Genomic DNA, 13675 nt, shown 5'->3' on the forward strand with positions numbered 1-13675 from the left:
GAACAATGCATAAATTGAAAATAGTTATAACAGACTTCAATTTGGTTTTATAATAAATAATTACCTGGCCTCCTAACTGCAGGATCAGGATCAAGAGTCTTCTTCAAAAATTCAGACAAGGATTGTAAATTGGCATCACTGAGATCCATGATCACAAATTCTAAATGGAAGAGATTGATACATCAAATTAATACCTGACATAAAGGACTTCTGTACTTATTTTCCAAACAGCAAGTATCCTGAGCATTCGAAAACTAAAGAACATGGGAAATTACACAGCAGGCTATTTCTAAAGATAAAATACTAAATACAATTCAACTGAGGTAATTACTCTGCTTCTGTTCTTTACTTTTGAATGGAAAAAACAGTTTTTCTTTCATCAATAATTGAATTGAAATATCTTTATTGTCATTGCATAGTACAATTTGTCATGCACCAATACAGCAAAAATGAGTTTGCAACTCTCATACTCAATGCTGTAAAACAATAAATAAAATCGAGTAACCAGCCAGTACAAGCAATGTCCAGCAGTACAAAAGCACAACTCAGAAGCATGACAGCCATAAAACCAGTACAAGTAGCAATATAACAAATTTATGGATGATGCTTGATCGATTGGTTCAGAGCAATTATAACTCTGGGGAAAAAGCTATTTTTCAGTCTGGAAGTGCGGGCATAGAAAATCTTACAACGTCTGCCAGATGGAAGAAGTTCAAACAGATGATTGCATGGGTGTGTATTGTCCTTACAGATGCTTGTAGCTTTCCTTAGGCAGCGAGAGCTGTAGGTGTCCTCCAGGGCTGGGAGCTGTGTCCCAATGATCTTCCATGCGCTAGTGACGACCCGCTGAAGTGCTTTCCTTATCAGCTGCTGTGCAACTGAGATACCACACAGAGATGCAGTATGTTAAGATGTTCTCTATGGTGCAGCGGTAAAAGGTCACCAGCATATGTTCAGGTAGACCAGCTTTCTTCAGCGTCCTGAGGAAAAATCAAGCGCTGCTGTGCTTTCTTAACTATTGTTGTGGTGTTAATGGACCATGTAAGGTCTTCTGAGATATGTATTTCCAGAAACCTGAAACTGGACACTTTCTCCACTATGTCTCCGTTAATGTAGACTGGAGCATACTCGTCATCCCATGACTTTCCAAAATTGATAATTAGCTCCTTAGTCTCTGCTGTATTAAGAGATAGGTTGTTCTCTGAGCACCAGCTCACTAAGTTCTCTACCTCCACTCTGTACGCTGATTTGTCTCTGTTGGAGATCTACCCGATGACTGTTGTGTCATTTGCGAATTTGATGATAGTATTGGTGTTAAGTGCAGGTACACAGTCGTAAGTGAAGAGGGAGTAGAGTATGGGACTCAATACACAACCTTGTGGTGTACCAGTGTTCAGGATAGTAGTGGAGGACAGGTGAGGGCCCAGTCTCACTGCCTGTGAAGGCTCTGACAAGAAATTCAGGACCCAGTTGCAGAGTAAGCCACTATCTCCTTACTCAGGCAATCTTAAGTAATACTGAATACATGGTCTATCACCACTGTTAATACCACCCATAATTCAAATTCTTAGAATTCTTTTTTTTTGAAAAGCAGCTATGATACTTGGCTCAATTCATCCCAATGTTCAAGCATCCCAGATGAAACCAATACTTTGTAAATAAATTACTCCGCACTCTCCGCTTATACTCAGTGATGATTTTATATTGTTAACTACTATAAAGTCATCTTTTAAATTCTAATAAAATAATTTCAATAATCATCAATTGTAAATTGCCTTTCTTCAAAACCGATCATCATCCAAAAATCTGTTTCAACAACATGCAACTACAAAACCATGGCCCTCTTGTCTAAGGAAGTTGCAGGAGTCATTTCTCCTCAGTCCTCAACAGACTTTGTCCCCTGGTTCTAGATACAACAGCAAGGGAAAACATTAACCCTGCAGTTCTCTTATAAGAGTTTTGTTGTTTCAGTAACAGCCTCACATTTACCATCCTCTCAAACACTCTGCCATTATAAACAAACTTAGAATTAATATCTTTTCACCCAAATCACAGAATGTGAACAGTCTGTACCAATCCATGCACCAATTACTTGTACCCAATCAATAATTATTTTTTTCCTACTGCCCAATTTCTCTAAATTAATCCAAAATGAAGTTGAATTTTTTGTCATATACCGAAGTTCATGTATGCATAGGTGCAATGAAAACTAACCTGTAGCAGCACCACAGGCACATAACATCAGATATGCAAAATCCACAAAAAAAACTAAACAGAAATTATGCAAAACTTTACAAGAAAGAGCACAGCTAGAACAAAAACTACTTGCACAAAATGGCCAGTGTTGTGGTCTGAGATAGTGATTAAGGTTGTACAGATTGGTTCAAGAACTAAATGGTTGAAGCTAAATAGATGCTCTTGAACCTGATGGTGTGAGACTTCATGATTTTGTACCCAACGTATGATAATACTTTCAAGAAAATAGCCTGGATTGTGGGGACTTTTGATGATAGATAATGCCTTTCTGAAGCAGCACCTCATGTAGATTCTACTAATGGCAGGAGGGATGTTCCTATGTATTGGGCTGAGTTCAGTACTCCCTGCATCTTATCTTCCTGCACATACAAAATGTCACATCAGACAATGATGCAACCAGTCAGGGCACTTCCAATAACACGTGTTAGTTTGTTCAGTGAAATACCAAGTATCCTTAACCTCCTAAAAAAATAAAGATGCTTGAACTGCTTCTTTGTGATCGCCCCTGTGTGTTGCACCCACTACAGGTCATCCAATATGCTAACACACAGGAATTGAAAACTATTGATTATCTCCACCACTGTAGACTAGAAAACATTCAAGATCACATTTGCTCAGATTTTATTTAATAAACTTGAGTATTAGAGAAAAGACCTTCTAAAAGTACATATCTATTCATTCACCTTTATCTACTGATACTAACTACTCATACGGGAAAAAATAATGTGCTTTTCATAAATTCCCTGACCCTGCTAAATAGCATTAAGCATTCCGCTATTTTTTTCGTGATTGTGGATCCTAGCATTTCCTACTCTACCAAGGACAGTATAGTTCCCACATTTTTTATCCTTTCTTCAGTTGAGTTAGATTTTTTTTACAATCTAATCTGTAAGAACACTTAGAATTTACACAATTTTGCAAGATGACAATCACCGTACATATTATCACCAATCACCTGCCTTAAAAATCTAGAATGCAAATCCTGTGGCGTTGTCAGCTTTCCATAATTTCTCCAAATGCTATTCTTTAACTAATGTTGCTCGGTTTCTGGTCCTCATTATCTCTATATAGATTTTACTTCACTATTTCTGAGAATTTTTAGTGCCCATTTTCTGTGAAGACAAACAATTCAGTTGTCTGCCATTTCCTTATTTCACAATTACTTCTTACTCAGACCTACATTAAGATTTGAGCATCCTTTCCTCTTTACCCATCTATAATCTTCAGAAGATTTGCACAACCCATTCTCTCTGCAATTTCTTGGTTTGTCGAGATTTTCTAGATCTTCAGGCATACTATTTATTTGGACAAGACTAAGCCTTTTACTTTGACATAATATCACATTCAACTTCTCACAAGACCCAGCAGAACAACTTCTCCAGTTGGAGTTTTGTGCTTTTACAGCAGGTGGTTCCCAACCTTTTTTATGCCATGGACCCTTACCATTAACAGAGAGATCCATGGACCCCAGGTTGGGAACCCCTGCTTTAGAGGGTTATTGTAAATGAAGTATTCATTCTTTAAACAGTTTCTGCTGTCTTCTCTAGTTTTCCTTTCACTTTATCACCCTTTGCTTAATTCTGAAATTCTCCCAATTCTTAGGCTGTGCTTTTTGAGTACTAAAATGGGCAGACAGACAAAGCAAATTTTATTCTGAGAAACGCAGACAATCGAAACAGTCCTAAAAGTGTATGAAGATACAGAAATCTGGGGATACATCTGTGATAGTTCACAAAATGGCAAAGAAAGAATTACAGAATAAGGGAATCATTAAGAACCTTGTGGCTTGGATATTACTCGAATTATGTTCAGCTCTGCAGCAAACAAGAGAAAAGATATGAGAGTGCAAAGATGATAGGTTGGGGATTTTCTCCTGTGAAGAAATTTTTCAGGAGATTTGTTGGAGTTTCTTAATAATCATTGGTAGAAGGGTCAAGAACTGCAAACTATAGAATGGAAGTGAATGGCAGAATAACCACAAGTAATAACCTTCACACATCAGGTGGCTAGGCTTTAGAATGCAGTATCGGGTGTAGTGATGGAGGCATATTTAATTGCAGAATTTAAATGGAAGCTGCATAAGTAACCAAAGGAAAACAATTTGCAGGGCTACAGGTGATGGCATTGGACCAACACTAGCTCTTTAGTAGCATAGTGCTACTAAAACTGCGGTAAGCCTAATGGGTTTGTATGTGAGGAGATCCTGGAGTACTCCTATTAACTGTGCTTTTGAAAAGAGAGGGGCAGGGGGGGAGGGGGGAGGGGGGATATTTCGATATGTTGCTTTTGAAAAGAGGGAGAGAGAGAGAGACGAAGATTAACGGTTGGACTGTCACTTTAAGGCATTGGAAGTAACTTTGGATTTCTACTGAGTTGGGTTTGGAGACAGCACTGAGCAGTTCGAAAGTTGCTATGGTGACCGAAGGCAGATTGTTGATGTTACTTTCAAGGACTTGTTGCCTGCCTGCATTTCTTTGCAGACAAAGGAAGGAGGGACTCTTTGAATGACAGGTGATGCTCAGCCTGGCGAACTAAATGGGAGGTCAGATGATACAGACACATGATCTGGACACCGAATGAGCATTGCTGTACCCGCAGAGAAAGTGGGTTTTGGAGGATCGATCAGGTGGATCTATCCAAATTGCTATTCCAGTGAAGGAGAAGGGGTTGACTGGTGGGGAGTTGTCTATGTGTCCACCCTTACCGGGGTGACAGCTCCACCACAGGAAAACCTGGTTAAAGTCACAGTCGGTGACTTGTAAAGGATTTCAGAGGACAACGAGAAGATCGACGGCAACAGCTCACCTGAAGACTCAACTCAACTCTCTCTCTCTCCAGCGCTATTCAACTAAATACCACGAACTGAACTGAACTTTATTCAACATCATAAGACTGTATCTTTTTACCCCTAGACTTAAAGAAGCTTGGTTTTCATACATATATTTCCACACTTACTGACCTGCGTACTTATATATATATTCATTGCTAACCTGTGTGAATTATTTACTTTGTTATTACTGTATTGCGTAGTTACTAATAAATATTATTAGTTGTTAGCAATACGAGACTCCAAAGTGGTTTCTATTTCTGCTGGTTCTTTATCCCCATCACGAGGTACGTGACAGTATGCTATAAAGATTTTAAGGTTATGTTAATAGTTCAACCACTTTTGCTATTGCTATTCAGCTCTTTCTAAACTCCTTCTCAATTCCATTCTGTATTTTCAAATACACAATTCTTTGATACATTGCTGAGATTTATGCTTCAAAATGAAGCTTTATCTGTAAAACAGTTACTAATACTTTAATTGCAGTATATAATCTAAAAATGTGATAGCACAATTGGGAAAAATACTAGACTATAAATGCCCTTAGATATGGAGCTGGAACTCAAAGATAACAAATATCAGAATTGGGAAAATTTGTACTTTTGTAATGATTTGATCTGTATAAACAATAAACAAGACGTGCTTTGCTGTAGCTTGGTAAATGACAGTAATAAACAATACCAATACATTAATGTTGCAGCACCAAATCAACAGACTCAAAAAAACACAAGACAATAGCAGGAGTAGGCAACTTGGTCCCTCAAGACTGCCCTGCCATTCAACACAATTATGACTGATCTTTGCTATCCTCAATTCTATAAATATTTGAAACACATTTTGAATTATCCATATGCAAAGTATTAATTTATTTCCATGTGCTGATAAATGGGTAGAAAGACAAAACCAATCATAACATTATATAATATTTATTGCAATATTACCACCATATTAGTGTAAGTACCATTTCTAATAGCATATATTTAAATAAAAGAATGTGATATTTGAAATACACTCACTGAATACAAAATACAAAACCATACCAATGCAGCCAGTTTATTTGCAAAATTCTAGAAGAAATAATAAACAAACACAACTAATTGCAGATAAGAATGTTTCTGCACTGACAGCAAATATATTTGGGTGGGATTACTGAAAAAACAATGACAATGTGATGCTAAAGCTTAACTGCAGGCAATATTACAAATAGGCTATGCCCAAACAATGGGGAATGTCAGCACTGAGCATTGTCAAACTCTTCATTTAAAGTACTACGTATTATCTTAAAAAATGAACTTCAGCCAATCATACACGTGCTGACGATGACTATGCTGTACATGATACCAGAGTTTGAAATGATGTACATGCTGTTAGTGTTTGAAAGAATCTTGCCTTTAGTTGACTGTTGTCAGTGTCAATGACTGAATCAAGTTATCCAACTCAAAGTGACTGCATGTTGCTATCTTACATAATAAATTCTCCAACATAAGGTAAGGCACTCTTACTAGAACTGGCCAATTCTGGCTGTTAGCCATTTACAGTTTTGGCTGTATCACAGCCCTGCTATTAACAAATCTTAAAATTCCACATTGTCCCATACATTGCAGAGATGCTCCTTTTGTCCTAACCATTGACCCCTCACCTTCCTGCAACTAAATATCTTTGTATTTAATGTGAATGCCCACAAGGAAATGAATCTCAGGGTTGTATAAGGTTACATACATGCACTTTAATAAATTTACTTTGAACTATAAAAGTAGCTCTCTCTCTTAACACAGTTGCTGTCAGACCCAATAAGCATTTTTAGCAATTTATACCATGGTTCACAAACATCTATCATGGTTCAGGTATCTAATTAGTCAGGGTATCAAGGGATATGGGGAAAAAGCCAGAAATTGGAACCAGATGGGTGAATAGTTTAGCTCATGGGGGAGCTGCGGAGCAGACTCGATGGCCTGAATGGCCTACTTCAGCTCCTTTGTCTTGTCTTGTCTTGTGAACATCTCTCAGAGAACAAAATCCAGCCTTCATGTGGCATGAGTATGGTTGACTCTGATTCAGTTGTATGTTACCCAAAACTCTCTGAACCAAACCCAAAAATTCTCCTGAGAAGATGGTTTGGAAGCTGGAATGCTTCAGGCCTCCTTCAGTCAAAAAAATGTTTACTTTTTTTGGGGGTTCACTTTTATATTTATTTCTGTTATAAATTAATATCCACTATGGGATTTTTTTAAAAGTTGTCTTTGTGGATACTAAAGCACAATTATTTCAAACCAGAAATGATATTTTTGGCACACTAAAATGTTAAATGCGGCATTTAAAAGATCCAGGGAAACAAAACAAAAGACAAGCTTCTAGGAGACTTGCAGGTCAATTTCCTACGGCTTCTCTCACATATATCAAATGTGCTCAACTTGAATGTAAAATGGCATAAAATGGCATAAAATGGGCAGAGACACTGGATGATTCCAAGGAAATGTCAACCAGACGTATGGAAATGAATTCTCCCTCCACATGCAGCTTCATCTAATGCCTTTGTAGCTTTTGATTAAAACACCTGAATTTGTTCACTACATTATGATTTACAATGCATTTTATTATAAACCTGCCAGGCAGCCTATATTTAAGCACATCAATGTTGAAGCAGGCACTGAGAATGGACCACCGCATTATGTAAAAGAGGTGTTACAAGGCTTAATTCTGAACAAGGCCCTGGACCCGGAGGCCACTCAAACACGCTAAATGAAGCTTAGCTGATTGACAATAAGTTCAGCCAATTGTAAAGTCGAGAGAGCCTACGTTGTCCGCACAACCACCAATCAATGATGCCAAGGAAAAAGGCAGGTTTGGTTGAAAAGAAAATGCTCACGCCCAACCAAACGCACTCAATCCGGGCCGCTCATCCACCAAAGGCACCAAAATCGCGCCTCCCCACCCCCCTTACCAGAAGTACCTTGGGTACAAAAAATAAATCAACATCGACTGGCCCAAGAACCCCGCCGGCCTTGTGAATATGAACCTACAACAACCATCCAGCATCAACCCTGTTAAATTTAAACACTGCGAAATACGGCCCAGATTCTGAAATACAGACAACCATAAACAGGTCAGTCACATGAGCTCACTGAAAATTACTAAAACGGCAAAAGGTGAGACGCAACAAGAGGAGCCGATGTTTCCATACCACTCTTCTCTACCTTTTAAATCAAAGCGAATTCAGTTGCACAAGCTGGCCTTCCAGTTCAAACAGAAGGAAAATGGCGCGCTGCCTAGCACAAGCATGCGCGCTACACTGAGGTAGTCACCCCACACCACGCATGCGTGCTGCACCGACCCTGTCACCTTGCACTACGCATGCGCTTCAGCGTCCCCCGTCCCCCCCACTCCTCATTACGCATGCGTGCTGCTCTGAGTGTAACGTGCTTCATGTTTAGCACTTATCCTGGCACTTAACCTGGCACTTATCCGTGTAAGCGGAACAAGTGCTACACATGCCCTTACACTTCCTCCCTTACCACCATTCAGGGCCCCAAACAGTCCTTCCAGGTGAGGCATCACTTCACCTGTGAGTCGACTGGGGTGATATACTGCGTCCGGTGCTCCCGATGTGGCCTTTTATATATTGGTGAGACCCGACGCAGACTGCACCTCTTCCTATAGATGCTGCTTGGCCTGCTGCGTTCACCAGCAACTTTGATGTGTGTTGTTTCATGTTTAGTGCTATGTATCGTATACACTGTGTGCGCGTGTGTAAATGTAGATCTAAACGAAAATCAAAAATTATGCTTTTAGAATTCTGGGATCAAACATAAAAATGCTGCAACTACCCAGCCAGTCAGATAACATCTAAGAAAAGGGAAAGAAGGGTCTCAGTCCGAAATGTAGCAGGCCAGGCCATCTAGGAAGAGGTACAGTCGACGTTTCAGGCCGAGACCCTTCGTCAGGACTAACTGAAGGAAGAGTGAGTAAGGGATTTGAAAGTTGGAGGGGGAGGGGGAGATCCAAAATGATAGGAGAAGACAGGAGGGGGAGGGATGGAGCCAAGAGCTGGACAAGTGATTGGCAAAAGGGATACGAGAGGATCATGGCACAGGAGGTCCGGGAAGAAAGACAAGGGGGAGGCGGAAAAAAAACCCAGAGGATGGGCAAGGGGTATAGTCAGAGGGACAAAGGGAGAAAAAGGAGAGAAAGAATGTGTGTATATAAATAAATAACGATGGGGTACGAGGGGGAGGTGGGACCTTAGCGGAAGTTAGAGAAGTCAATGTTCATGCCATCAGGTTGGAGGCTAACCAGACGGAATATAAGGTGTTGTTCCTCCAACCTGAGTGTGACTTCATCCTTACAGTAGAGGAGGCCGTGGATAGACATATCAGAATGGGAATGGGATGTGGAATTAAAATGTGTGGCCACTGGGAGATCCTGCTTTCTCTGGCGAACAGAGCGTAGATGTTCAGCAAAGCGGTCTCCCAGTCTGCATCGGGTCTCACCAATATATAAAAGGCCACATCGGGAGCACCGGACGCAGTATATCACCCCAGCCGACTCACAGGTGAAGTGTCGCCTCACCTGGAAGGACTGTCTGGGGCCCTGAATGGTGGTAAGGGAGGAAGTGTAAGGGTATGTGTAGCAGGCACCTGCTGAGTTCCTCCAGTGTGGTGTGAGTGTTGCTTAGCCTTTACATCATGTTCCCTAAATGCTGCAGAGACAAATTATAAACAGATTGACAGAGCCACCTTGAGTCCACCTTGGGGTTTAAAATGTTTCAACCAGTACTTGTACGGGAGAGGGTTTAGCCTCACTACTGATCATCAGCCACTAGCAATACCCACAGAATTCCCTCCAGTCCTGCTGAAGGGTTTTGGCCCAAAACGGCAACTGTAATTTTTTCCATAGATGCTGCCTGGCCTGCTGAGTTCCTCCTGCATTTTGTGGATGTTGCTTGGATTTCTAGCAACTGCAAATTTTCTCTTGCTTGTGATTTGATCAACCACTGGTGTCCATTTTCAATCCATGGAGCGATGCTCCACTAACAGCAGCAGCACAAATGCAGAGATGGGCTCTGCTTCTTGGTGGACGCAATTACAAGATCAAATTCAAGAGAATGACTAGTGATAGGAGTGTTGATGGATTGTGTCTTTACCCTTGGAAAAGGAAATAACTGAAATAGTTACAAAAGAAGACTCCTCTTGACATATTCTCCCTAATGCAAATTAAAAATCTCCCTATTACAACAGAGATGATCCAAAGAGAAACCAGAAAAGACCCCACACTGTCTCAGGTCTACATGGCAACCCCAAATGGCTGGAATGTGCAGCAGAGATTCCAGTTCACCCTTTTTATTTACCAGCACCGGGATGAACTTGCATTTGACGGAGATTGTCTTAAGGATTTAGAGCTGTGTACAATCTAAGCTGAGAGCTCAAGTATTGGAGGAGCTACAGTACATGTTGTTCATTTAGGAATGGTTATAATGAAAGCATTGACTTGAAGTTTTGTCCAGTGGTTTGGGATTGATCCTTGGGAATAATCTGCATTGCCCTGGCAGAGGATCCAGGTGGACAAATTTGCCAGACCATTCATGGACACAGATTTCTTGATAATAGTGGATGCAGCGTCAAAGTGGCCGTAAGTGTTCCCAATGGCCTCTACTACAGCTTCACACACTGTGGTTGTGTAGAGAAACTTCTTCTCAAGGACTGGTGTTCCAGAACACTTAGTCAGTGACAATGGACCACGGTTTGCGCTCATCTGCACAATACCACCCAACTCCAAGTGGCTTGGCAGAAAGGATTGTTCAGTGTCTAAAGAATGCACTTCAAGCAATGTCAGCAGAACACAATACACTAACACTGAATCAGAATCTCGCCAATTTCCTCCTTACATATCACAATGCAACACACTCCACACCAACAACTCACCATCTACGCTGTTCCTGGGTTGACCTTTGCATTCACGCTTGGATCTCCTCAAACCCAATCTCAGGAGTATGCAGGACAAATAGCTGAGGCAAATTGAGGACTCCTCAGCAAGGAGGTTTGATGGTTCACGTCTGGACAAGCAGTCTTGGCGAGGGACTGCAATGGTGATCAAGAATGGGTTTATATATAAGGTGACTGGAGAGCAATATGTTACATATTCAGGTTGGGATGCATTCTATATTGAGTTGAGTTTATAGCTAAGCAGTGATGAGTTTTGTGCATTTACCTTTTCAGTAATATTTGAGTAGTGTTGTAAATTGTTTAAGTAGTATTGTGCAATTACTTTTTCAGTAATATTTGAGTAGTATTGTAAACTGTTTGAACAACCTTTCTTTGTTGTTTACATAATTCATTATGAATTATATGTAAAACTACATGAATTAGATTAGATTATGAGGACACGTAGTCCCCTTTTATTGTCATTTAGTAATGCATGCATTAAGAAATGATACAATATTCCTCCAGTCTGATATCACAGAAACACAGGACAGACCAAGACTGAAAAACTGACAAAAGCCACATAATTATAACATATAGTTACAACAGTGCAACAATACCATAACTTGATGAAGAACAGGCCATGGCACAGCAAAAAAGTTCAAAGTCCCTCGAAAGCCCCACATCTCACGCAGACGGGAGAAGGAAGAAAACTCTCCCTGCCATACCCAACCACAGTCCGACTCTGAGTCGTCTGAAAACTTCGAGCTCTGATCAGCCCTCCGACACTGAGTACCGAGCACCAGCTCTGCTGAACTCAGTAGCCAGCAGCAGGCAAAGCCGGGGATTTTAGGGCCTTCCCTCCGGAGATTCTTGGTTGCACAGTAGCAGCAGCAGCGAACCGGGCATTTCAGAAGTTTCGTCAGAATGGCGTCATCATTATACCACCACATCATACATGAATCTCTTGCTAAAAGTAAAAACAAAACTAAAACACACATCTTCCAGCACCGTGTTTTTTCTTTCAATTAGTTTTATGTTTTTGGGTTACATCTCCTTCCTATAGTTTTCTTACAACTGATGTCAGTCTCACTGGCCTACAATTTCCTGATTTATGCTTGGAGCCTTTCTTAAATAGTGGAACAACATTGGCTATCCTCCAATCCTTTGATACCTCTCCTGTCATGAAGGATTATTTAAATATCTCAGCTAGGGCCCCAGTCTGTACTTGCCTCCCATAGGGTCCGAGGGAACACCTTGTCAGGTCCTGCGGATTTATCCACCCTGATTTTTCTCAGGATAGCAAACACCTCCTCCTCTGTAAACTCTACAAGGTCCATGAAGTTGATGCCACTTTGCCTCACTTCTATAGACTTTGTGTCCATTTCCTGAGTAGATACAGGTGCAAAAAATTTATTTAAGATCTCCCCCATCTGTTTTGGCTCCACACATGGATTACCACTCTGATCTCCAGAGGACCAGTTTTGCCCCTTGCAATTATTTTGCTCTTAACAGATCTGTAGGATCCCTTAGGATTCTCCTTCACCTTGTCCGCTAGAGCAACTTCATGCCTCCTTTTAGCCCTCCTGATTTCTTCCTTAAGCGTTTTCTTGCATTTCTTATACTCCATAAGCTCCTCATTTGTTCCTACCTGCCTATACCTGCTATGTTCAGGTCACTCGTCTGAATGCTACTGGTGCCATGTAACCCAGTGCTACCTGTCGCATGGTCAGGTGGTCGGCAACTAAACCGGCTCCCCCACGAGGCTTGCCTGGTGAGGAGGGTGGCTAGACACCCTGCAGGACAAAAAACAAGACCTGTCAAAGGGCGGATGAACCCTCTTGTAGGGTCAACAGATATCTAGCAAACACGTGCCGTGAAGCGCGGAAAGGGCATCTCTTGCATCGAAGCTTGGTCTGGCCATTCACTGCAACAGAACTTCCCCCAGCTGTCTTGGACCCCACCATGACACTGGATCTGGGAGGGGATGCCGAGAGGGTGGGTCTGGACCTGTGCAACCCCCTACTCACCTAAAATCCACTCACGCACACACAGTTCCTTTCTGAGGAGTGGGATCAACCCCACTAACTGACTGAAAGGAAGCATCATCATCCTATTGGGATGGATAGCCAGAGAGATACCTGCTATGCTCCTCATTTTTTCTCTTAAACAGGGCATCAATATCTCTTGAAAACCAAAGTTCCTTACACTTGTTATCTTTACCTTTTATTCTGACAGGCACACCCAAGCTTTGTACTCGCAAAAGTTTCACTTTTGAAGTCCTCCCACTTACCAATTACATCTTTGCCCAAAAACAGCCTGTTTAAATCTACACTTGTCAGATCATTTCTGATACCATCAAAATTGGCCTTTCTCCAATTTAGAATCTCAACACACGGACCAGACCTATCTTGCTGCATATTTACTTTAGAACTAAGAGCATTGTGGTCACTAGATGCAAAGTATTCCCCTACACAAATTAATGTTATTTCCCTGTCTCATTCCCTGACAGAGGATCCAATATTGCAGACTCTCTCATTGTGACTTCTTCATACTGATTTAAGAAACTTTCCTCAATACATTTGACAAACTGTAGCCCGTATAATCCTTTGACAGTATGAGATTCCCAGTGAATATATGGAAAGTTAAATTCACCTGCTACAACAACCTTATATTT

At 41.0% G+C, this 13675-nt stretch overlaps 1 protein-coding gene across 1 annotated transcript in view; it reads right to left on the minus strand.

Annotated features, from left to right (window-relative positions):
- Positions 1-8415, minus strand: part of cse1l (CSE1 chromosome segregation 1-like (yeast)) — a 50324-nt gene extending 41909 nt beyond the window's left edge. Inside the window, exons 1-2 of the mRNA XM_063041397.1 lie at positions 8278-8415; positions 65-160 (exon numbers count right to left, since the gene is read on the minus strand). Coding sequence (XP_062897467.1) covers positions 65-149 — 85 coding nt within the window. The 5' untranslated portion in view covers positions 150-160; positions 8278-8415. The remainder of the gene's footprint in view (positions 1-64; positions 161-8277) is intronic.
- Positions 8416-13675: the final 5260 nt, after the last annotated feature.

This window comes from Mobula hypostoma, chromosome 2, assembly GCF_963921235.1.
Source record: "Mobula hypostoma chromosome 2, sMobHyp1.1, whole genome shotgun sequence".
Lineage (NCBI taxonomy): Eukaryota > Metazoa > Chordata > Chondrichthyes > Myliobatiformes > Myliobatidae > Mobula > Mobula hypostoma.